Raw genomic sequence first — 20,409 nt, 5'->3', positions numbered from 1 at the left:
ATTCTGCGTTGAAAAAGTAAAACAGTGCTTCTTCCCTTCCAAGCTCTCCCGTGCGCCCAAACAGGGGTTTACCCCAACATATGGGGTATCAGCGTACTCGGAACACATTGGAGAACAACTTTTGGGGTCCAATTTCTCCTGTTACCCTTGGGAAAATACAAAACTAGGGGCTAAAAAATAATTTTTGTGGAAAAGAAAAAAATTTTTTATTTGCATGGATCTGCGTTATAAACTGTAGTGAAACACTTGGGGGTTCAAAGCTCTCACAACACATCTAGATGAGTTCCTTAGGGGTTCTACTTTCCAAAATGGTGTCACTTGTGGGGAAGTTTTACTGTTTAGGTACATTAGGGGCTCTGCAAACGCAATGTGACGCCTGCAGACCATTCCATCTAAGTCTGCATTCCAAATGGCGCTCCTTCCTTTCCGAGCCCTCCCATGCGCCCAAACGGTGGTTCCCCCCACATATGGGGTATCAGCGTACTCAAGACAAATTGGACAACATCTTTTGGGGTCCAATTTCTCCTGTTACCCTTGGGAAAATACAAAACTAGGGGCTAAAAAATAATTTTTGTGGAAAAGAAAAAAAAAAAATTATTTGCATGGATCTGCGTTCTAAACTGTAGTGAAACGCTTGGGGGTTCAAAGTTCTCACAACACAACTAGATAAGTTCCTTGGGGGGTCTAGTTTCCAATATTGGGTCACTTGTGGGGAGTTTATACTGTTTAGGTACATTAGGGGCTCTGCAAACGCAATGTGACGCCTGTAGACCAATCCATCTAAGTCTGCATTGCAAATGATGATCCTTCCCTTCCAAGCTCTGCCATGCGCTCAAACGGTGGTTCACCCCCAGATATCAGGTATCAGCGTACTCAGGACAAATTGGACAACAATATATAGGGTCCAATTTCTCCTGTTACCCTTGGAAAAATACAAAACTGGGGGCTAAAAAATAATTTTTGTGGAAAAAAAATATTTTTTATTTGCACGGCTCTGCGTTATAAACTGTAGTGAAACACTTGGGGGTTCAAAGCTCTCACAACACATCTAGATGAGTTCCTTAGGGGGTCTACTTTCCAAAATGGTGTCACTTGTGGGGGGGGTTTACTGTTTAGGTACATTAGGGGCTCTGCAAACGCAATGTGATGCCTGCAGACCATTCCATCTAAGTCTGCATTCCAAATGGCGCTCCATCCCTTCCGAGCCCTCCCATGCGCCCAAACGGTGGTTCCCCCCCACATATGGGGTATCAGCGTACTCAGGACAAATTGGACAACAACTATTGGGGTCCAATTTCTCCTGTTACCCTTGGGAAAATACAAAACTGGGGGCTAAAAAATAATTTTTGTGGGAAACAAATTTTGTTTTATTTTTACGGCTCTGCATTATAAACTTCTGTGAAGCACTTGGTGGGTCAAAGTGCTCACCACAGCTCTAGATAAGTTTCTTAGGGGGTCTACTTTCCAAAATGGTGTCACTTGTGGGGGGGCTTCAATGTTTAGGCACATCAGTGGCTCTCCAAACGCAACATGGCGTCCCATCTCAATTCCTGTCAATTTTGCAGTGAAAAGTCAAACGGCGCTTCTTCCCTTCCGAGCTCTCCCATGCGCCCAAACAGTGGTTTACCCCCACATATGGGGTATCAGCGTACTCAGGACAAATTGTACAACAACTTTTGGGGTCCAATTTCTTCTCTTACCCTTGGGAAAATAAAAAATGGGGGGCGAAAAGATCATTTTTGTGAAAAAATATGATTTTTTATTTTTACGGTTCTGCATTATAAACTTCTGTGAAGCACTTGGTGGGTCAAAGTGCTCACCACACATCTAGATAAGTTCCTTAGGGGGTCTACTTTCCAAAATGGTGTCACTTGTGGGGGGTTTCAATGTTTAGGCACATCAGTGGCTCTCCAAACGCAACATGGCGTCCCATCTCAATTCCTGTCAATTTTGCAGTGAAAAGTCAAACGGCGCTCCTTCCCTTCCGAGCTCTCCCATGCGCCCAAACAGTGGTTTACCCCCACATATGGGGTATCAGCGTACTCAGGACAAATTGTACAACAGCTTTTGGGGTCCAATTTCTTCTCTTACCCTTGGGAAAATAAAAAATTGGGGGCGAAAAGATCATTTTTGTGAAAAAATATGATTTTTTATTTTTACGGTTCTGCATTATAAACTTCTGTGAAGCACTTGGTGGGTCAAAGTGCTCACCACACATCTAGATAAGTTCCTTAGGGGGTCTACTTTCCAAAATGGTGTCACTTGTGGGGGGTTTCAATGTTTAGGCACATCAGTGGCTCTCCAAACGCAACATGGCGTCCCATCTCAATTCCAGTTAATTTTGCATTGAAAAGTCAAATGGCGCTCCTTCGCTTCCGAGCTCTGTCATGCGCCCAAACAGTGGTTTACCCCTACATATGGAGTATCGGCGTACTCAGGACAAATTGTATAACATCTTTTGGGGTCCATTTTTTCCTGTTACCCTTGGTAAAATAAAACAAATTGGAGCTGAAGTAAATTTTGTGTGAAAAAAAGTTAAATGTTCATTTTTATTTAAACATTCCAAAAATTCCTGTGAAACACCTGAAGGGTTAATAAACTTTTTGAATGTGGTTTTGAGCACCTTGAGGGGTGCAGTTTTTAGAATGGTGTCACACTTGGGTATTTTCTATCATATAGACCCCTCAAAATGACTTCAAATGAGATGTGGTCCCTAAAAAAAAATGGTGTTGTAAAAATGAGAAATTGCTGGTCAACTTTTAACCCTTATAACTCCCTAACAAAAAAAAATTTTGGTTCCAAAATGGTGCTGATGTAAAGTAGACATGTGGGAAATGTTACTTATTAAGTATTTTGTGTGACATATCACTGTGATTTAATTGCATAAAAATTCAAATTTGGAAAATTGCGAAATTTTCAAAATGTTCGCCAAATTTCCATTTTTTTCACAAATAAACGCAGGTAATATCAAAGAAATTTTACCACTATCATGAAGTACAATATGTCACGAGAAAACAATGTCAGAATCACCAGGATCCGTTGAAGCGTCCAGAGTTATAACCTCATAAAGGGACAGTGGTCAGAATTGTAAAAATTGGCCCGGTCCATAACGTGCAAACCACCCTTGGGGGTGAAGGGGTTAATTATCACTCTTGGATTTACTTCTAGAGTCTTTGCTCTCTTTAGTTAAGTTATGTCTTAGGTTATATTGAATTAGGCTTGATTGCCAGCCTAGGGAGGTAGGTTATCATGGAATCCATGGACAGGTAATGGTATTTCCCCTTCCCTGATGATATAACAGGCTCTCATTGTTGTAGTTATTTGCTAATATGAGGCTGATGATAAGAATTCATTGATTACCAGCACTAGAGAGCTAGCCAAAGGGAATTTTACAATTTTTGTAGAAACAGCTGGATAGAGAAGTGTGATATTAGAAAAATAGTTGGGTCATGTGCACATTTTGAGTATTTGATGAGTTACATCAGTATTTGTAAGCCAAAACCAGGAGGGGGTGAAAAATGCAGAAGTGGTGACGTGTTTCTATTATACTTTTCCTCTGATTGCTCCTCTCCTGGTTTTGGCTTACAAATACTGAGGTAAAAAGCTCAGTTTGTGTACGTGACCTTAGGGCATGTTCACACGACAACGTTTCGGTAGGCTATGGGTCTCTTCAGAGTAGCTGGCATCGTAAAGAAGAAGCCTACTCTTAAAAGCCTTGCTCTCAAGCTGGCCAAATTCATGGATCCATCAAGCTCTAGTCTCCCAGGGCCACTGTACGGTTGACCTTGTGATATGGATCAAGAGGTCCAGGTGGTCACATGTATCCTGGGATTCGATGCATCAGAAGGGAGGCATGTTTGGAATGAAGACTTAAATTACTGGTGGTTACAATCAGGAAAGTGCAAAACAACGCAGGAAGAGCAAGCCAGGAGCAGATGGAGGTGCACAGCAAAACAAACAGGTCTAAAAAATCTTAATACCAAGATACAGGCGTGTGTCTTAGTAGCCCTTAAATAGACCTAGGCAGATTAAGCCACACGAGCACACCAGGCTTCTTATAAAACCAGATGTGGAGCAGAGAGCAATGGCCACGGGGAAGGTGGATAAGCCATTCTGAGCCAAAGCCGATGTGTAGCAGCTACTACCATACTGTAGAGGCAAAGCTGTCACTGCTAGCAGCCCGGAAACAGCACATAGTTCAGACCATGCCACTGGTCTGAACTGTTTAACTTTAAGAGTGTCCGCATCTGGCAAAAAGAAGACAGGATGTTGAGTGCTCGACTCCAAAAGGCTGAAAATCAGCCCACCCCTTTAAGACAAAGAGGCAAGAACTTTTGTTTTAAATGGTAATATAGAATTTTAAGTTCGTAATAAACCATATATTATACAGTGTATACATCTATTTAGCTTTCTATTTTTATAGGAACATTTAGTTCTTATGACATACTTTTATTGACCTTGCCAAGCTCCGGCTTATAGATATTCAGCACAGAAAATCCTATTAGGTAGTGCCTTGAACAAACAGCTTAATTTCACTTCACTTTTAGAGCTCTTTACTTTTTTATTTCATAATCTCTTTCTACCTTGAAAAATGGGCCCATTATCTCTCCCAATAGACCCATTGCTGTCGATTGCCGTATATAACCTAGCTTCAGAGTGTTCAAAATTTGGATTTGGCCCTCAGGGGCTTAACTGCTTTGCCAGTTACTGTTACATTTTGTTTCATGAATAAAATGCAATATCATTATTAAAATTGTTTTTTTTTTCATTTTATTCATTAATTAAAGACATCATTACTGCATATTTGTCTCTAAAGAGTCACAAAATTGTGTTGTTTTCTTATAGAAAGTATCAGAAAGACAAGATTTTCTCAATATATAAAAGGAAAAGGAGTTTTAATAAGTTGTACATGCATTTCTATTGCATAGTCTTCTCTATAGCCAAATAGATCAGCTGGATGCGTATGCATGTACGGGATATAGTTTGTCCAGGAATAATAAAGTGTACTCCGTAGTGCCGCCTATTAGGGTTAGCCACCCCTGTAGGTCAGCATAAACCCTGTAAAGGGGTTTAACCCCTTAACGACCGCCGATACGCCTTTTAACGGCGGCCGCTAAGGGTACTTAAACCACAGCGCCGTTAATTAACGGCGCTGTGGAAAAAGTGAATAGCGCCCCCCAGAGTCGGATTTTCTCTGGGGTCTCGGTTGCCGAGGGTAGCCGAGACACCAGAGAACATGATTCGGGGGGTTTTTACCGACCCCCGAGTTGCGATCGCCGGTAATTAACCGTTTACCGGCGGTCGCAACAAAAAAAGAAAAAACGCGATTTGCCTTTTAATTTCTCTGTCCTCCGATGTGATCGCACATCAGAGGACAGAGAAATAGGGTCCCCGATGGCCCCCGACAGCCCCCCAATACTCACCTATCTCCCCCGGTGCTCCTCGTGGCTCCCGATGGGCGCCGCCATCTTTTTTCCGGGAAAAAATGGCGGGCGCACGCACAGTGCGCCCGCCGCCCGGCACCCGGAAGATCTTTGGGGTCTCGGCTGCCGGGGGTAGCCGAGACCCCAAAGAACATGATCGGGGTCGGTTTGCACCGACCCCTGTTTTGCGATCGCCGATAATTAACAGTTTACCGGCGACTGCAAAAAAAAAAAAGCGATCTGTAATTATCTGTCCTCTGATGTGATCGCACATCAGAGGACAGAGAAATAGGGGGATTCGGGGACCCTAACATACTCACCCGGTGTCCCTGGGTCCTCTTCTGTCTTCTCCTGCCAGCCGGCTTTTTCCTTATGGCGGGCGCATGCGCAGTGCGCCCGCCATCTGCTGCCATCTGCCGGCCGGCAGGAGAAGACGAGTTGGGGCTAAAATTAGGGTTAGGGTTAGGGCTAGGGTTAGGGTTAGGGCTAAATTTAGGGTTGGGGCTAAATTTAGGGTTAGGGTTAGGGTTGGGGCTAAATTTAGGGTTAGGGCTAGGGTTAGGGTTAGGCTACTTTCACACTAGCGTTTTTTGGCTTCCGTCGCTATGCGTCGTTGGAGAAAAAACGCATACTGCAAAAGTGCTTGCAGGATGCGTTTTTTCTCCATTGGCTTGCATTAGCGACGCATTGCGACGGATTGCCACACGTCGCATCCGTCGTGCGACGGATGCGTCGTGCTTTGGCGGACCGTCGGCACAAAAAAAGCTACATGTAACTTTTTTGTGCGACGTGTCCGCCATTTCCGACCGCGCATGCGCGGCCGGAACTCCGCCCCCGCCTCCCCGCACCTCACAATAGGGCAGCGGATGCGTTGAAAAAACAGCATCCGCTGCACCCGTTGTGCGGCGCTTACAACGCTAGCATCGGTACGTCGGCCCGACACACTGCGATGGGCCGAGTACGACGCTAGTGTGAAAGTAGCCTTAGGCTTCTTTCACACTTGCGTCGGTACGGGGCGGTCGTAATGCGTCGGCCCGACGTACCGACGCACGTTGTGAAAATTGTGCACAACGTGGGCAGCGGATGCAGTTTTTCAACGCATCCGCTGCCCAGTCTATGTCCTGGGGAGGAGGGGCCAGAGTTACGGCCACTCATGCGCGGAAATGGCGGACGCGACGTACAAAAAAAAGGTTACATTGAACTTTTTTGTGACGACGGGGGCTAAAGTTATGGTTAGGTTTGGGGCTAAAGTTAGGGTTAGGGCTAAAGTTAGGGTTAGAGTTGGGATTAGGGTTAGGGTTTGGATTAGGGTTGGGATTAGGGTTACATTTGGGATTAGGGTTTGGACTAGGGTTAGGGATTAGGGTTAGGGATGTGTTGGATTTAGGGTTTTGATTAGGGTTATGGTTGGGTTGAGATTAGGGCTGTTTTGGGGTTAGGGTTGTGATTATCGTTAGAGTTGTGATTAGGATTATGGATCGGGTTGAGATTAGGGTTAGGGGTGTGTTGGAGTTAGGGTTGGAGTTATAATTTGGGGGTTTCCACTGTTTAGGTACATCAGGGGGTCTCCAAACACGACAGCCAATTTTGCGCTAAAATTGTCAAATGGTGCTCCCTCCCTTCTGAGCTCTGCCGTGCGCCCAAACAGTGGTTTACCCCCACATATGGGGCTTCAGCGTACTCAGGATAAATGGGACAACAACTTTTGGGGTCCAATTTCTCCTGTTACCCTTGTGAAAATAAAAACTTGGGGGCTAAAAATCTTTTTTGTGGGAAAAAAAAAAATATATTTTTATTTTCACTACTCTGCATTATAAACTTCTGTGAAGCACTTGAGCATTCAAAGTTCTCACCACATATCTAGATAAGTTCCGTGGGGGGTCTAGTTTTCAAAATGGGTCACTTGTGGGGGGTTTCTACTGTTTAGATACATCAGGGGCTCTGCAAACGCAACATAACGCCCGCAGACCATTCTATCAAAGCCTGCATTTCAAAATGGCGCTCCTTCCCTTCCGAGCTCTGCCGTGCGCCCAAACAGTGGTTTACCCCCACATATGGGGTACCAGCATACTCAGGACAAATTGGACAACAACTTTTGGGGTCCAATTTCTCTTGTTACCTTTGTGAAAATAAAAATTTGGGGGCTAAAAAAATCTTTTTTGTGGGAAAAAAAATATTTTTTATTTTCACTACTCTACATTATAAACTTCTGTGAAGCACTTGGGCATTCAAAGTTCTCACCACATATCTAGATAAGTTCCTTGGGGGGTCTATTTTCCAAAATGGGGTCACTTGTTGGGGGTTTCTACTGTTTAGGTACATTAGGGGTCTGCAAACGCAACATAACGCCCGCAGACAATTCTATCAAAGTCTGCATTCCAAAATGGCGCTCCTTCCCTTCCGAGCTCTGCCGTGCGCCCAAACAGTGGTTTACCCACACATATGGGGTACCAGCATACTCAGGACAAATTGGACAACAACTTTTGGGGTCCAATTTCTCTTGTTACCCTTGTGAAAATAAAAACTTGGGGGCTAAAAAATCTTTATTGTTAAAAAATATATATTTTTTATTTTCACGACTCTGCATTATAAACTTCTGTGATGCACTTGGGCATTCAAAGTTCTCACTACACATCTAGTTAAGTAACACATAAGTTCCATGGGGGGTCTAGTTTCCAAAATGGGGTCACTTTTTGGGGGTTTCTACTGTTTAGGCACATCAGGGGCTCTCCAAACGCGGCATGGCGTCCGATCTCAATTCCAGTCAATTTTGCATTGAAAAGTCAAATGGCGCTCCTTTGCTTCCGAGCTCAGCCATGCGCCCAAACAGTGGTTTACCCCCACATATGGGGTGTCGGCGTACTCAGGACAAATTGTACAACAATTTCTGGGGTCAATTTTCTCCTGTTACCCTTGGTAAAATAAAAATTTGGAGGCAAAAAGATCATTTTTGTAGAAAAAATGCGATTTTTTTATTTTCACGGCTCTACGTTATAAACTTCTGTGAATCACCTGGGGGTTTAAAGTGCTCACCACACATCTAGATAAGTTCCTTAAGGGGTCTAGTTTCCAAAATGGTGTCATTTGTGGGGGGTCTCCACTGTTTAGGAACATCAGCGGCTCTCCAAACGTGACATGGCGTCCGATCTCAATTCCAGCCAATTCTGCATTGAAAAAGTCAAACCGTGCTCCTTCACTTCCAAGCTCTGCGGTGCTCCCAAACAGTGGTTTACCTCCACATATGGGGTATCAACGTACTCAGGAGAAATTGCACAACAACTTTTGTGGTCTAATTTCTCCTGTTACCCTTGTGAAAATAAGAATTTGTGGGCGAAAAAATCATTTTTGTGAAAACAAATGCGATTTTTTATTTTCACGGCTCTACGTTATAAACTTCTGTGAAGCACTTGGGGGTTCAAAGTGCTCACCACACATCTAGATAAGTTCCTTAAGGGGTCTAGTTTCCAAAATGGTGTCACTTGTGGGGGATTTCCACTGTTTAGGCACATTAGGGGCTCTCCAAACGCGACATGGCGTCCCATCTCAATTCCAGCCAATTCAGCATTGAAACAGTCAAACGGTGCTCCTTCACTTCCAAGCTCTGCGGTGCGCCCAAACAGTGGTTTACCTCCACATATGGGGTATCGGCGTACTCAGGAAAAATTGCACAACAAAATTTGTGGTTAAATTTCTGTTTTTACACTTGTGAAAATTTAAAAAAATGGTTCTGAAGTAAAATGTTTGCAAAAAAAAGTTAAATGTTCATTTTTTTCTTCCACATTGTTTTAGTTCCTGTGAAGTACGTAAAGGGTTAATAAACTTCTTGAATGTGGTTTTGAGCAGCTTGAGGGGTGCAGTTTTTAGAATGGTGTCACACTTGGTTATTTTCTATCATATAGACCCCTCAAAATCACTTCAAAGGTGATGTGGTCCCTAAAAAAAACATGGTGTTGTAAAAATGAGAAATTGCTGGTCAACTTTTAACCCTTATAACTCCCTAACAAAAAAAAAATTGTTTCCAAAATTGTGCTGATGTAAAGTAGACATGTGAGAAATGTTATTTATTAACTATTTTTTGTGACATATCTCTCTGATTTAAGGGCATAAAAATACAAAGCTTGAAAATTGCAAAATTTTAAAAATTTTCGCCATATTTCCATTTTTTTCATAAATAATCGCAAGTAATATCGAAGAAATGTTACCACTAACTTGAAGTACAACATGTCACGAAAAAACAATCTCAGAATCAGCGGGATCCGATAAAGCGTTCCAGAGTTATAACCTCTTAAATTGACAGTGGTCAGAATTGTAAAAATTGGCTCGGTCATTAAGTACCAAATTGGCTCTGTCACTAAGGGGTTAACAGTATGTTTTGTTTTGATGAGCTATACTTTAGACAGGTTATCGATAAAAGAGCTTTGAGTGTCTAATACACGGCACCCCCACTGATCAGCTGCTTTGTCCCCAGTCATAGCTTGATGCCAACCAAGTACGAAGTAACATAGTATTTAAGGTTGAAGGAAGACTTAAGTCCATCTAGTTCAACCCATATCCTAACCTAACTTGAAGGAAAATAGAAAAAATTGGAGTCTGGCTCAACAGGACTGGATTTTCTTTTTCTTTTTCTTTTTCAAAAGAAAATATAGTGCATACAAAAGAAAAATTTACATGGTCGACAAGACCCAGTCGACGCGTTTCGCCTGCACTAGGCAGTCTTACTCATGAGTCTATGTTGAGCTGGACTCCATTTTTTTCTATTTTCCTTGATGTGAGGCCAGGGCTAGGCTGGTCTGTGTCTGAGCCCCAGGTGGATGAGCATAGAGCCACTGGGTGAGCTGGAATCGAGTTTCTATAATTGTTCTAACCTAACATGCCCTAACATGTTGATCCATTAAAAGGCAAAAAAAAGTACAAAGTGGAACGCCGCATCTACTTACACTGTTGAGTGGCCATTGCCATACCCAGAAGTGGACACTAAACAGTGTACGGAGCTGTAGTTTTCCATTCTTTTCCTTCTTCAGCTTGTCAGTCTACCCAAGAAAAAACATGCCCCCTTATAATTACCTACAAAGGCCTCTAAAAAACCTACAACTGCCCTTCCTCTGCATAGAACATGGTCAAGTACCCTAAAACTGCTGATCCCAATCGAGTGGAAACTTCTAGGTGTATGTAGGTTGGCTTCTATAGCTTCCTTTTAGTTAATCCAGCACATGAGCCAGGTGTTTTGAAATGCTGATGTTTAGAAGTGCCCCAGAAGTGGTGACCATGGAGCGCTGTAACTCACTGGATGTGGGAAGCCTATCTGAATTTGGCACATTGCATACACATCACTTTGTCATATTGTCAGCTCTCTGATTTGTCTGGCTGCCTTGATTGTTCAACATGATTTTTTTTTTATAAATTTGGCAAGATCTGTGGACTGTCTTCATGGAGCATATATTTATTTACTATAAAGAGGTTATCCAAGACTTTTGTTATTTTTGTGCATAGGGCTAAGATCTAATAGGCAGGTTCTTGCCAGCTACCAGCCTGTTGTGACTGGTGAGGATTTCCACCTGCTCAAAGCGGTCTTGGACCACTCCTGAGAGCAATTCCTCTGCTTTCACCTTCTCTTCCACTCTACTCTGTTGGCAGGGGAAATCGGGCAGTCAATAAGCGTGATGTCTGCAGTGAAGCACCATCAGCAGAGCAGAACAGAGGGTGCTCCCCTGCTCAAGAGAGGTGAAATGAAGCAAAAGAAATCGCTGGCCAAGCCGCCAGAGATCATTCTTATGCAGAACAAGCAGGTAGTTAAATAAGCTGCCTGGTAGTTCTTAGACTCATACACAAAAATAATAAAAGTCCTGGATAACTCCTTTAATTTTAATGTGTTTTTAATGTCCACATTTGATCATTATAAGGAATTTTCAGGATGTTGTGAATTTTGGGGATCTAGAAGAGGGTTCCTCACTGTCCTTGCAACTTTTTGTTTCTGTCTGAGATGCAGACATACATTGACTGAGGCTACAGCAGGTGTATTTGAGGAGCAAGTCAGGCTGTCCCTAAGCTCTGCTGAGTGGAGGCCTATAAATGACCCTTCTTGCAGCCTCCTGGTCCAGAGGGATGAGGAAAGGTTTCTCCTGTCTCAGACAGCATGCAACACACTGCATCCTCGTGCACTATTTTTTGCACTTGGGTGAAGAAAGTTGCGATCATGGCTCCCCCCTCCCCCCCAAAAAAAAAGATTATATATGATGGTCTTTTTCTTTTGTAGCAAGGGTTCTCTAAGTCATATAATGTGATAATCTGTGCGTCACTAGGATTGTGACTCCTTTCTCCTCTGGCCTCCTTACAAACTTCTATCTGGAGGGGAAACGCATTGGTATTTATGAGAAATATACATTTAACCAAGTTGTTATGGATATTATGGTTACGGGCTGTCTTAGTATATGATTAGCATTCAATATTAGTAATGCTTTATTGTGTGTCCTTAATAATATCTGTCTCATATTGTGCACGTCATCTGGATTGTATATGGGACCTCTGTATTATTTTCTATCTTTCTATCATGATTCTTTCTTGATCTACCACCCTCCACAACTTTCTCTCATTTTGTATTGTACCAGTAGTTACACCTCAGGATGTTTGTAGATTTTTCTAGGGTAATCCACCAAATGGATGATGGCTTCTTTCCTGCATTGATTTCTAGGGTGCCAACCTCCACAGCTAGGTATGGCTCACATGTAGGGACTCCCAGGGAGAGCACTGTGCCTACACCCCTAGGCATCTACTTGTCTTGTTTGTGACTTGACTTTTGGTTTTAAATTTTTATTGAAATTACTAAGAATTTATGATTTTAGATTTTTTTTTTTCTTCTCGCTGATAATAGCGCTATCATTCCCCTATCAGTATGTCTTTGGAGTGTGGGAGGAAACTGGAGAACCCGGAGGAAACCCGCGCAAACTCGGGGAGAACATACAAACTCCTTAAAGATGTTGTCCAGGACTCAAGAGCTGTAACGCTACAGTGCTAAACACTGAGCCACCATGGTGCCACCATAACATTAACTTCTGGGGTCGTTGTAAGAGATTAGTTGCATAACATTTTTCAATAATTTTTTCTTAGAACTTTGTGTTGCGTTATTCTTTTGTGATTTCACATGAAAATGCATAAATAAATTGGCATCTGTGTGTTACTATGTGGCTTTGGAGACTTCTGTCTCCAACAACATACTGATAGGTAATCTGGATTATGAGCCCTAATGGGGACAGTGATTATAATGTCTGTAAAGTGCTGTGGAATTAATGGCGCTATATAAGTGAGAAGGAAAAAAAAATGCTGTACACATAGTAATAAATTGTTAGCGCTAACTGGAAAGTAAGATTTTGTAGGGAAATTGATGTGTTTTTATTTTAAAAAATATGTATATACATAAAAACGTGTTCTTTTTGTTTGTTTTTTAAACCAAAACGTTATATTTCAAATAATCTTATATATACTTCTTTAAAATATATTGTACTTAGTACTAAATGTATCATTTTCTTTGACAGACAAGCAAATGAAGAGTATCAAGTACTTGCAAATTCTTGGCGTTATTCTTCTGCATTTTCCAACAAACTTTTCTTCACCATTGTGGATTATGATGAAGGAGCAGATGTTTTCCAACAGGTAGGTTCCTTTTTATGTTCCTGTATGTATAAATCACATATAAAGTGACCTACTTAAAAAAAAAAAAAAACAAGACCGAGAACCCAGACTTTTTCCAAAGGAAACATGCCCACCTATGCTGCAAGGATGGAGAGTTATTTTCTGTAGAGTCTGGAGCAGCCCAAGACATTTGATGGTTGAAACCTGAGTAGGGAACCATGATGAAGGAGCCAACTTCCTTGCAATCATGTACCCCAATTATAGCTACAGGGTTACTTATGTATCACATTGATAGAAAAGTTGAAAAATGTATGTTATATATAAACTTTTTTATTAATACTGTCCATTATGAAATAGACGGACTGACAAATGTAATGCTATACAATGTAATCAATCTGGAATATGATGCAATCAAGGAAGCTCTTCCCCTTCACAAAGATCACAGAAATATTTTAATGTAAGATTCACTTTTTTTCACTATACTTATCTATTTAAAGAGTTATCATTATTTAATTTTTATTTCAGAAATCAAAAATACAGATGAAAAAGGGAGATGTTGCCATATACTAATTTTACTAATCACATGTATTGTTGATTTATTAAAAAAATCTTAAAATGATGGTTACTACTTAAAACACAAAATAGTAAAAATATTTATCAGTTCTTTAAAAAATTACAGAAAGGATGATGCATTTCAAACCAGCATGGTTCTTACTCATATCTATCTTTATGAGTAATCCATTAAAAAGATGTTGCAGGGGGACAGGAAAAAACATATATATATATACCGGTATATATATAATCTAGATAGAAAGATATGAGTAAGAGCCATGCTGGTTCAAAACGCATCATCCTTTCTCTAATTTCTTATGTCCCTTTTTCCTATCCCCCTTCCATATGTTTTTAATGGATTTTCATTAAGTGTGAAGTTTTAATTACACTATTACATTGCTGCTTTGCTGGATTTTTTTCTATTCTTCTATTACTTTTGTACCTTACTCTTTAAACACGGTTTTTCATTTTACAAAATATACCTTTATGTTGGTAAAATGTGTTACTACACTGGTTTATTGCCAGTACAAATGTGCAGTGCAAATCAAAGGCTAAAAAATGTTAGATTTACCAGAATCATTTTCCTTATTATTCCTGTCAATATCTGTAATAGTTTATTTTTCTAGGCCTGAAATGTAAATTTCTCACTCTGTAAGAATAATTTTCTATTTGTTCTTGATACAAACATTCTTTACAAAAAATCCCACAAATAACACAGTGGTTAATATTTTGCGTATCTATTCCATACTCACATGGGGAACATCCAGGAAGAGGAGGGCTTTGTTAAAAGTTATTGGGATTATCAACCTTTGTATGTTACTGTAGATAGGGTAAAGATAGAGGAGGCTTCTGCTGCAGCTAGTATCTTATAGCCAGACACAAGAAAATGAGGATGAGAAGGAGACATGATGGAGCTTCTGAGTCAGGTAGAGAAAATTTATATACAGTTGTGCTCAAAACTTTACAGAATATGAATGATAACACCAAACATTTTTATACACTCATAGTTAGTGGTTGGGTGAAGCCATTTATTATCAAACTACTGCGTTTTCTCTTTTAAAATCATAATGACAACCCAAAATATCCAAGTACCGTGATCAAAAGTTCACATACCCCATTTCTTAATACCGTGTATTTCCCCCTCTAACATCAATGACAGCTTCTAGTCTTTTGTGGTATTTGTGGATGAGGTTCTTTATTTTCTCAGATGATAAAGCTGCCCACTCTTCTTGGCAAAAAGCCTCCAGTTCCTGTAAATTCCTGGGCTGTCTAGCATGAACTGCGCGCCTGAGATCTCCCCAGAGTGGCACAATGATATTGAGGCCAGGAGACTGAGATGGCCACTTCGAAACCTTCACTTTGTTCTGCTGTAGCCAATGACAGGTCGACTTGGCCTTGTGTTTTGGATGCGTCATGGTGGAACGTCCAAGTACGTCCCATGTGCAGCTTCCGGGCTGATGAGTGCAAATTTGCCTCCAGTATTTGCTGATAATGTGCTGCATTCATCTTTCCTTCAACTTTGACCAAGCTTCCTGTGCCTTTATAGCTCACACATCCCAGAAACATCAGCGCTCCACCTCCGTGATTTAGAGTAGGAATAGTGTTCCTTTCATCATAGGCCTTGTTGACCTCTCTCCAAATATAATGTTCATGGTTGTGGTCAAAAAGTTCAATTTTGGTCTCATCACTCCAAATTACCTTGTTATAGAAGTTTTGAGGCTTGTCTCTGAGCTGTTTTGCATATTGTAGGTGAGATACTTTGTGGCATTTGCGCAGTGATGACTTTCTTCTGATGACTCGACCATGCAGCCCATTTTGCTGCAAGTGCCTCCTTATTGAGCATCTTGAAACAGCCACCCCGCTAGTTTTCATAGAGTCCTGTATTTCCTCTTATGTTATTTGTGGGTTTTTCTTTGCATCTTGAACAATTTTCCTGGAAGTTGTGGATAACATTTTTGTTGGTCTACCTTACTGTAGTTTTGTTTTTACAGAGCCCCTGATTTTCCATTTGTTAATCACAGTTTGAACGCTGCTGACTTGCATTCCTTGGATATACTTTTTAATCCATTTCCTGTTTTATAAAGTTCAACTAACTTTTCCTGGAGATCTGTTGACAATTCTTTTGCTTTCCCCATGACTCAATCCAGAAATGTCAGTGGCTGGATGAAAGATGCAAGAGTCTGTCTGAATCCCAGAAACTCACTCAGCTTTTATGCACACACACTGATTATAAGCAAACAGGTCACAGGTGAGGAGGATATTACCTTTAGTAACCATTCAAACCAATTTGTGTCAACTTCTATGCATGTTATCAGGCCAAAATCACAAGGGTATGTGGACTTTTGATCAGGGTCATTTGGATATTTTGGGTTGTCATGATTTAAAAAAAAAAAAAACAACACAGTAGTTTGACAATAAATGGCTTCACCCAACCACTAACCATGAGTAGAGAAAAAGTTTTGTTGCTATCATTCATATTCTCTGAAAAAAAAGACAAGAAAGCAAAAATTCTGCCGGGGTATGTAAACTTTTGACCACAACTGTAGTTTTCAGTTTTGTCTGTAACATAAGACAAAATAGTGTCAAAGGACAATAGGAGATTAAAGGAGGAATTACTTAGATATTGTTATTCTGTGTCTGAATGGGATTTGTAAAAATGTAAGGTATGACTTATGATATTGCTGTAAGTAGCATTTTAGGCCGATCTAGAATATAGGGGGAAATAAACTATACTGGAGTGAAGGGTGATCTTTCCCAAAAGATTCTGAAAAATGTTCCCAATTATTTTGCAAACTCAAGTTTGTTCATAAGATATATGAATTCCTGTGCGATTAGAATGTGTTAAAATTCTGTATAACAATAAAAAAAATTCTTATATTTCTTACAACTTAATTGCATCCATTCCAGTGTGTTAGGTCTCACCTGGCATTGTGGATCCTTGTAGTCCTAGACCTCAATGAGGAGTTGTGATGCTAAATGGATAGATAACTTTGCTACATCAGGGAGGTCCAAATGGAACCATGGAAGTTGTGGTGGCAGAACAGCAACATGAGCCAACTGTAATCACTGGATCAGATAAGATGATGCAGCAGATTTGTATGAAGAGTAACAAGCATTATAGAGGTGTAGACCACACTGGACAAACAGTGTAGCAGAGATAAGTTAGTGACATATCACTAATTCAGTGATATAGTTGAGTTTGTCACGGAGTCTAATGCGTAGCTTACAGCGTAACAGCAGAGTAGACTCTGATATAGCAGAGCTGCCAATGATATGACGAGTTGAATTAGCAGTATATAATTGACTTGTACAGATTATGGGTGACAATAAAGGTGGAAAAAGTTCTGAAATAATTCTTCTTGATATGGTATTTTTTACATGACAAAATTCTGGCATTTTAACAGGGGTGTGTAGAGTTTTTATATCCACTATATGTGCTTGAAAAACCAGTAGGCATATAAAAAGAAAACAAAAAATATAACACGGGTACAAGACTCTGTATTTACTTCATATTGATGACATGACAGGTACACGTTAGGGACAGATCAATGTTAATTGTTAGAAAACTCCTAAAAATATGTAAAAAAAATTACTTATTATTTTATAAAAATGACCTTATTTTGAGTTCCACTATGATAAGATTGTTTGAAATTTTGCTCCAAATAAATTCAAAGTTTCCTGCTCGTTCGCGGTAAAGTCAGGCAATACTTAAGACTGTCATGTTCTTGATTAATTACTTCTTCCTTATTTGTAAGTTCTAAGCCCAGATCTTCCTGCCCCCTGCAGCACGAGTAGAGATATCATAGCGGCACGCCTGCCCCTGCTGCTGTACGGAATCTATATCCTGTATAAAGATCCTTGCTGTACCGCACCAATTAAAGCCTACAACATGTCTGTTATTAGGACCTGCATGCTGAATGCGGATTGCGAGCAGCTGGAGCTAGCAGGCTGTGAAATCTCAACTCAGCGTGGCTTATATAACATTATTTATTTATTTGACTTTTTAATAGGCCATTTCTTCTGATTTGCACCTACTTGTTCTAACATATATTATAAGTCAAGCTAAAAATTCTACAGTCTTAGAGGGGTTATCCGGGACATCACTTATTTCTTTCTATGGGGCTAAGAACTTACTGGCAGGTATTTGGTGGTTATCTGCCTCTTCTGCCACGCTCAGGCGGTGACTCTTCTACTTCTTTTCACGTTACGTCATCTTAGCAGCTTCTTCTCTTCTGGTCTGCTCTGTCGACATGGCGTCACGGCCAACGTCATGGTGACTGACAGCCGGCTCCCCGCAGTTGAAGCAGAGCCAAAGAGAAAAGGCCACATCACTGGAAGTAAGAGAATTGCCAGGAGAAGCGGTCACAGACTGCTTTGAGCCAGCAGAGATAGTCACCGGGCAGAAGAGGCAGGTAGTTGGCAACTACCTGCCTGTAAGTACTTAGCCACATAGGAAAAATAACCAAAGTCTCGGATAACTCCTTTAATTGGATTTTCCGATTTGTTTATTTGCTGTCTCATACTTCTCTGAATAGAAGAGCATTGAGACAAAGCCAGTATGTGAATGCAAGCATACAAATAGCATACATGCAGCCATGTCATGACAGTGTATGCATCACACACACTCAGAATTTAGTTGTCTTACCTCACATAGTGTGACTACAGACTTTGCTTCTTACACTGGAAAATCCCTATAATCCATAGTTATTCTTTAGTACAGTCTTGGCTTAGGAGAGTCAATTAAAAATAAATTGATTTCTCAAAGGATAAGAAGCAGAAGATTAAACAGAGACTGAATCACTTGTGAGATGACTATGGCTGCCACATAAAGTGATTGTCTATCCTTAAGCTACAAGGCTGCAGTCACTCTATGTGACTACAGACTTGTGAATCATCACATCGCAGGCACTGTAAGGCTCCTCTAGCGCCGGGAGCATGTGGTCATGGGATCATAAGTATGTGACTTGAGTAGTTCTGGCCACATTCCGACTAAACTGGCATTGAGCAAGGCCGCGCCCAACTAGTTAGCACGTGATCGCATGTATGCAATGCAAGTACTTGTGGGCATGGGCCTTCCATTCCTGTCACCATCATCTATAGAGTCCTCACAGTGGATGGAAAATGCATTTGATTATTTTATAGCATTTGGCTGTTGCCGCCGCTCAGCTGCACCATACAAAAATGTACTTTGTATTCTTGGCCTGATCTCTTTTTATCAGATCCTGTTTACAATGATCTAGGGATGTTGAAATTATTTACCATCATCCAAACATATCAAAGATTGTCTTTAGATTCATAATGCAGAATTTCTGCCAGACAAAGCATAGTTTGAAAAGCTGGATATGTAGCATAGGAATAGACCTGTCTTGTGTGGTGCGTCACCCTACTCCGCTTCAGTTGACTGACAAATCGCTCCCTATGTTCAAACACAAACCTGGCCACCGTTGATGTGATGACGGGTCTGATTTAAAGGGTGAATGAGCTCATTAGTCCAAGTGTATTCAATTTCCATGACAAAGCCTATCTGACAGATACAGCTTATATTGAGCCTTATGAGAGCTTAGCAGCAGGAGAGACACTTAGCCATTTAGGCGAAGTAGGCAAAAAATGAGTTTAACCTTTCAGAAAGGATTATACAGCCTTTCTGGCATTTGATTTTTAAAACAAGTACACCAGACTCTTAGAGACCCACTTTACTTCTGGATCACCCAATGGCTTTAAATGTTAGGGCGGTACGCAAACTGCTCTGCAGTGTTATTTTCATACATCATTGCAGAGTAAGCAGCTACACAGAGATTGCACAGCTGCACGATAGGGAAGTCAGCTGTCAAACACAGCCCAACTCTTTATAGATAATACAGAGATGGTTTATTGCCATCTCTGTCTTCTTAAACGCTGTATGCACAGCACTGAACACACACCATGTGTGCAGTTTAGGAAGCACTAAGAGTGCTTCCTCCTATGGTTCCAGCAAAAATCCACAGGTAAAAACCGCACAGGTGCCTTTAGTCCATTTCCGCAGTGGAAACGCATCAAAAACACACATAAGCCGCACGTTACTATAATCGATAAAGTTTTGCTAAACACAAATACACAGAAGTATCAAAAACAAAGCTGTTTTGTTTTAAATCTGAAACCCCAACAAAATTCACAGTCAAACATATATAAAAATGCGTGTAAAAAATGCACAAAGGTTTCATACTTTCATATACTAAAACTTATCACCATGTTTCTCTTCCTGCACATCACCTCTAATTACACAGGTTTTTCCATAATATCTCAGCCTGATCTAACAAGCCAGCATCATTTAAAGATCCTCTTTTTTACTTCAATACATTTCCAGAAAACCCTCATTAGGTCAGTCACCCAACTTTCCTTAGACAGATTTTCTGTTGTTCTGCACCATGCTAAAGTTACTTGCAGCAATTCCTCATCTTCCAACTTCTTTTCTTTTCTTTAATAACTCCCTGCCATTCTAACGACTGTTATCTGCCTTTCTTGGGGGATCCACATACTTTCATTAATCGCCTCATATTCTGTATATGCTTCTTTTCCTCTCTGGTAAACACTATCATTCAGCAGTCTTATCTGCCATCATCACATTTCCCCCTCTCTTACAGAACTGAAAAAACTTTTCCAATATCTGCTGGCTTTAGACAAACAAAAAGACTGAGTGTTATCCAGTCACTAGAAGTCCCAGCCCAAATCTATGAACAGCGCAGAGGATGAGATGTGTCTGCTGTCTTCTTGCGTGGTTAAACCACTGTGTGTCCCCTCAGAACTGCTTCGAGTTGTCTGGGATCACACA

The 20,409-nt window shown here is 40.9% G+C and overlaps 1 protein-coding gene across 1 annotated transcript in view; it reads left to right on the top strand.

Annotated features, from left to right (window-relative positions):
• The window catches only part of TUSC3 (tumor suppressor candidate 3), a 501,792-nt gene that overhangs the window by 277,456 nt on the left and 203,927 nt on the right, over positions 1-20,409 (top strand). The window contains exon 3 of the mRNA XM_077279707.1: positions 12,953-13,070. Coding sequence (XP_077135822.1) covers positions 12,953-13,070 — 118 coding nt within the window. The remainder of the gene's footprint in view (positions 1-12,952; positions 13,071-20,409) is intronic.

Source organism: Ranitomeya variabilis, chromosome 1, assembly GCF_051348905.1.
Source record: "Ranitomeya variabilis isolate aRanVar5 chromosome 1, aRanVar5.hap1, whole genome shotgun sequence".
NCBI classification, from domain to species: domain Eukaryota; kingdom Metazoa; phylum Chordata; class Amphibia; order Anura; family Dendrobatidae; genus Ranitomeya; species Ranitomeya variabilis.
The sequence above is the reverse complement of the archived record's forward strand: the minus strand, read 5'-3'. Positions and strand labels throughout refer to the sequence as shown.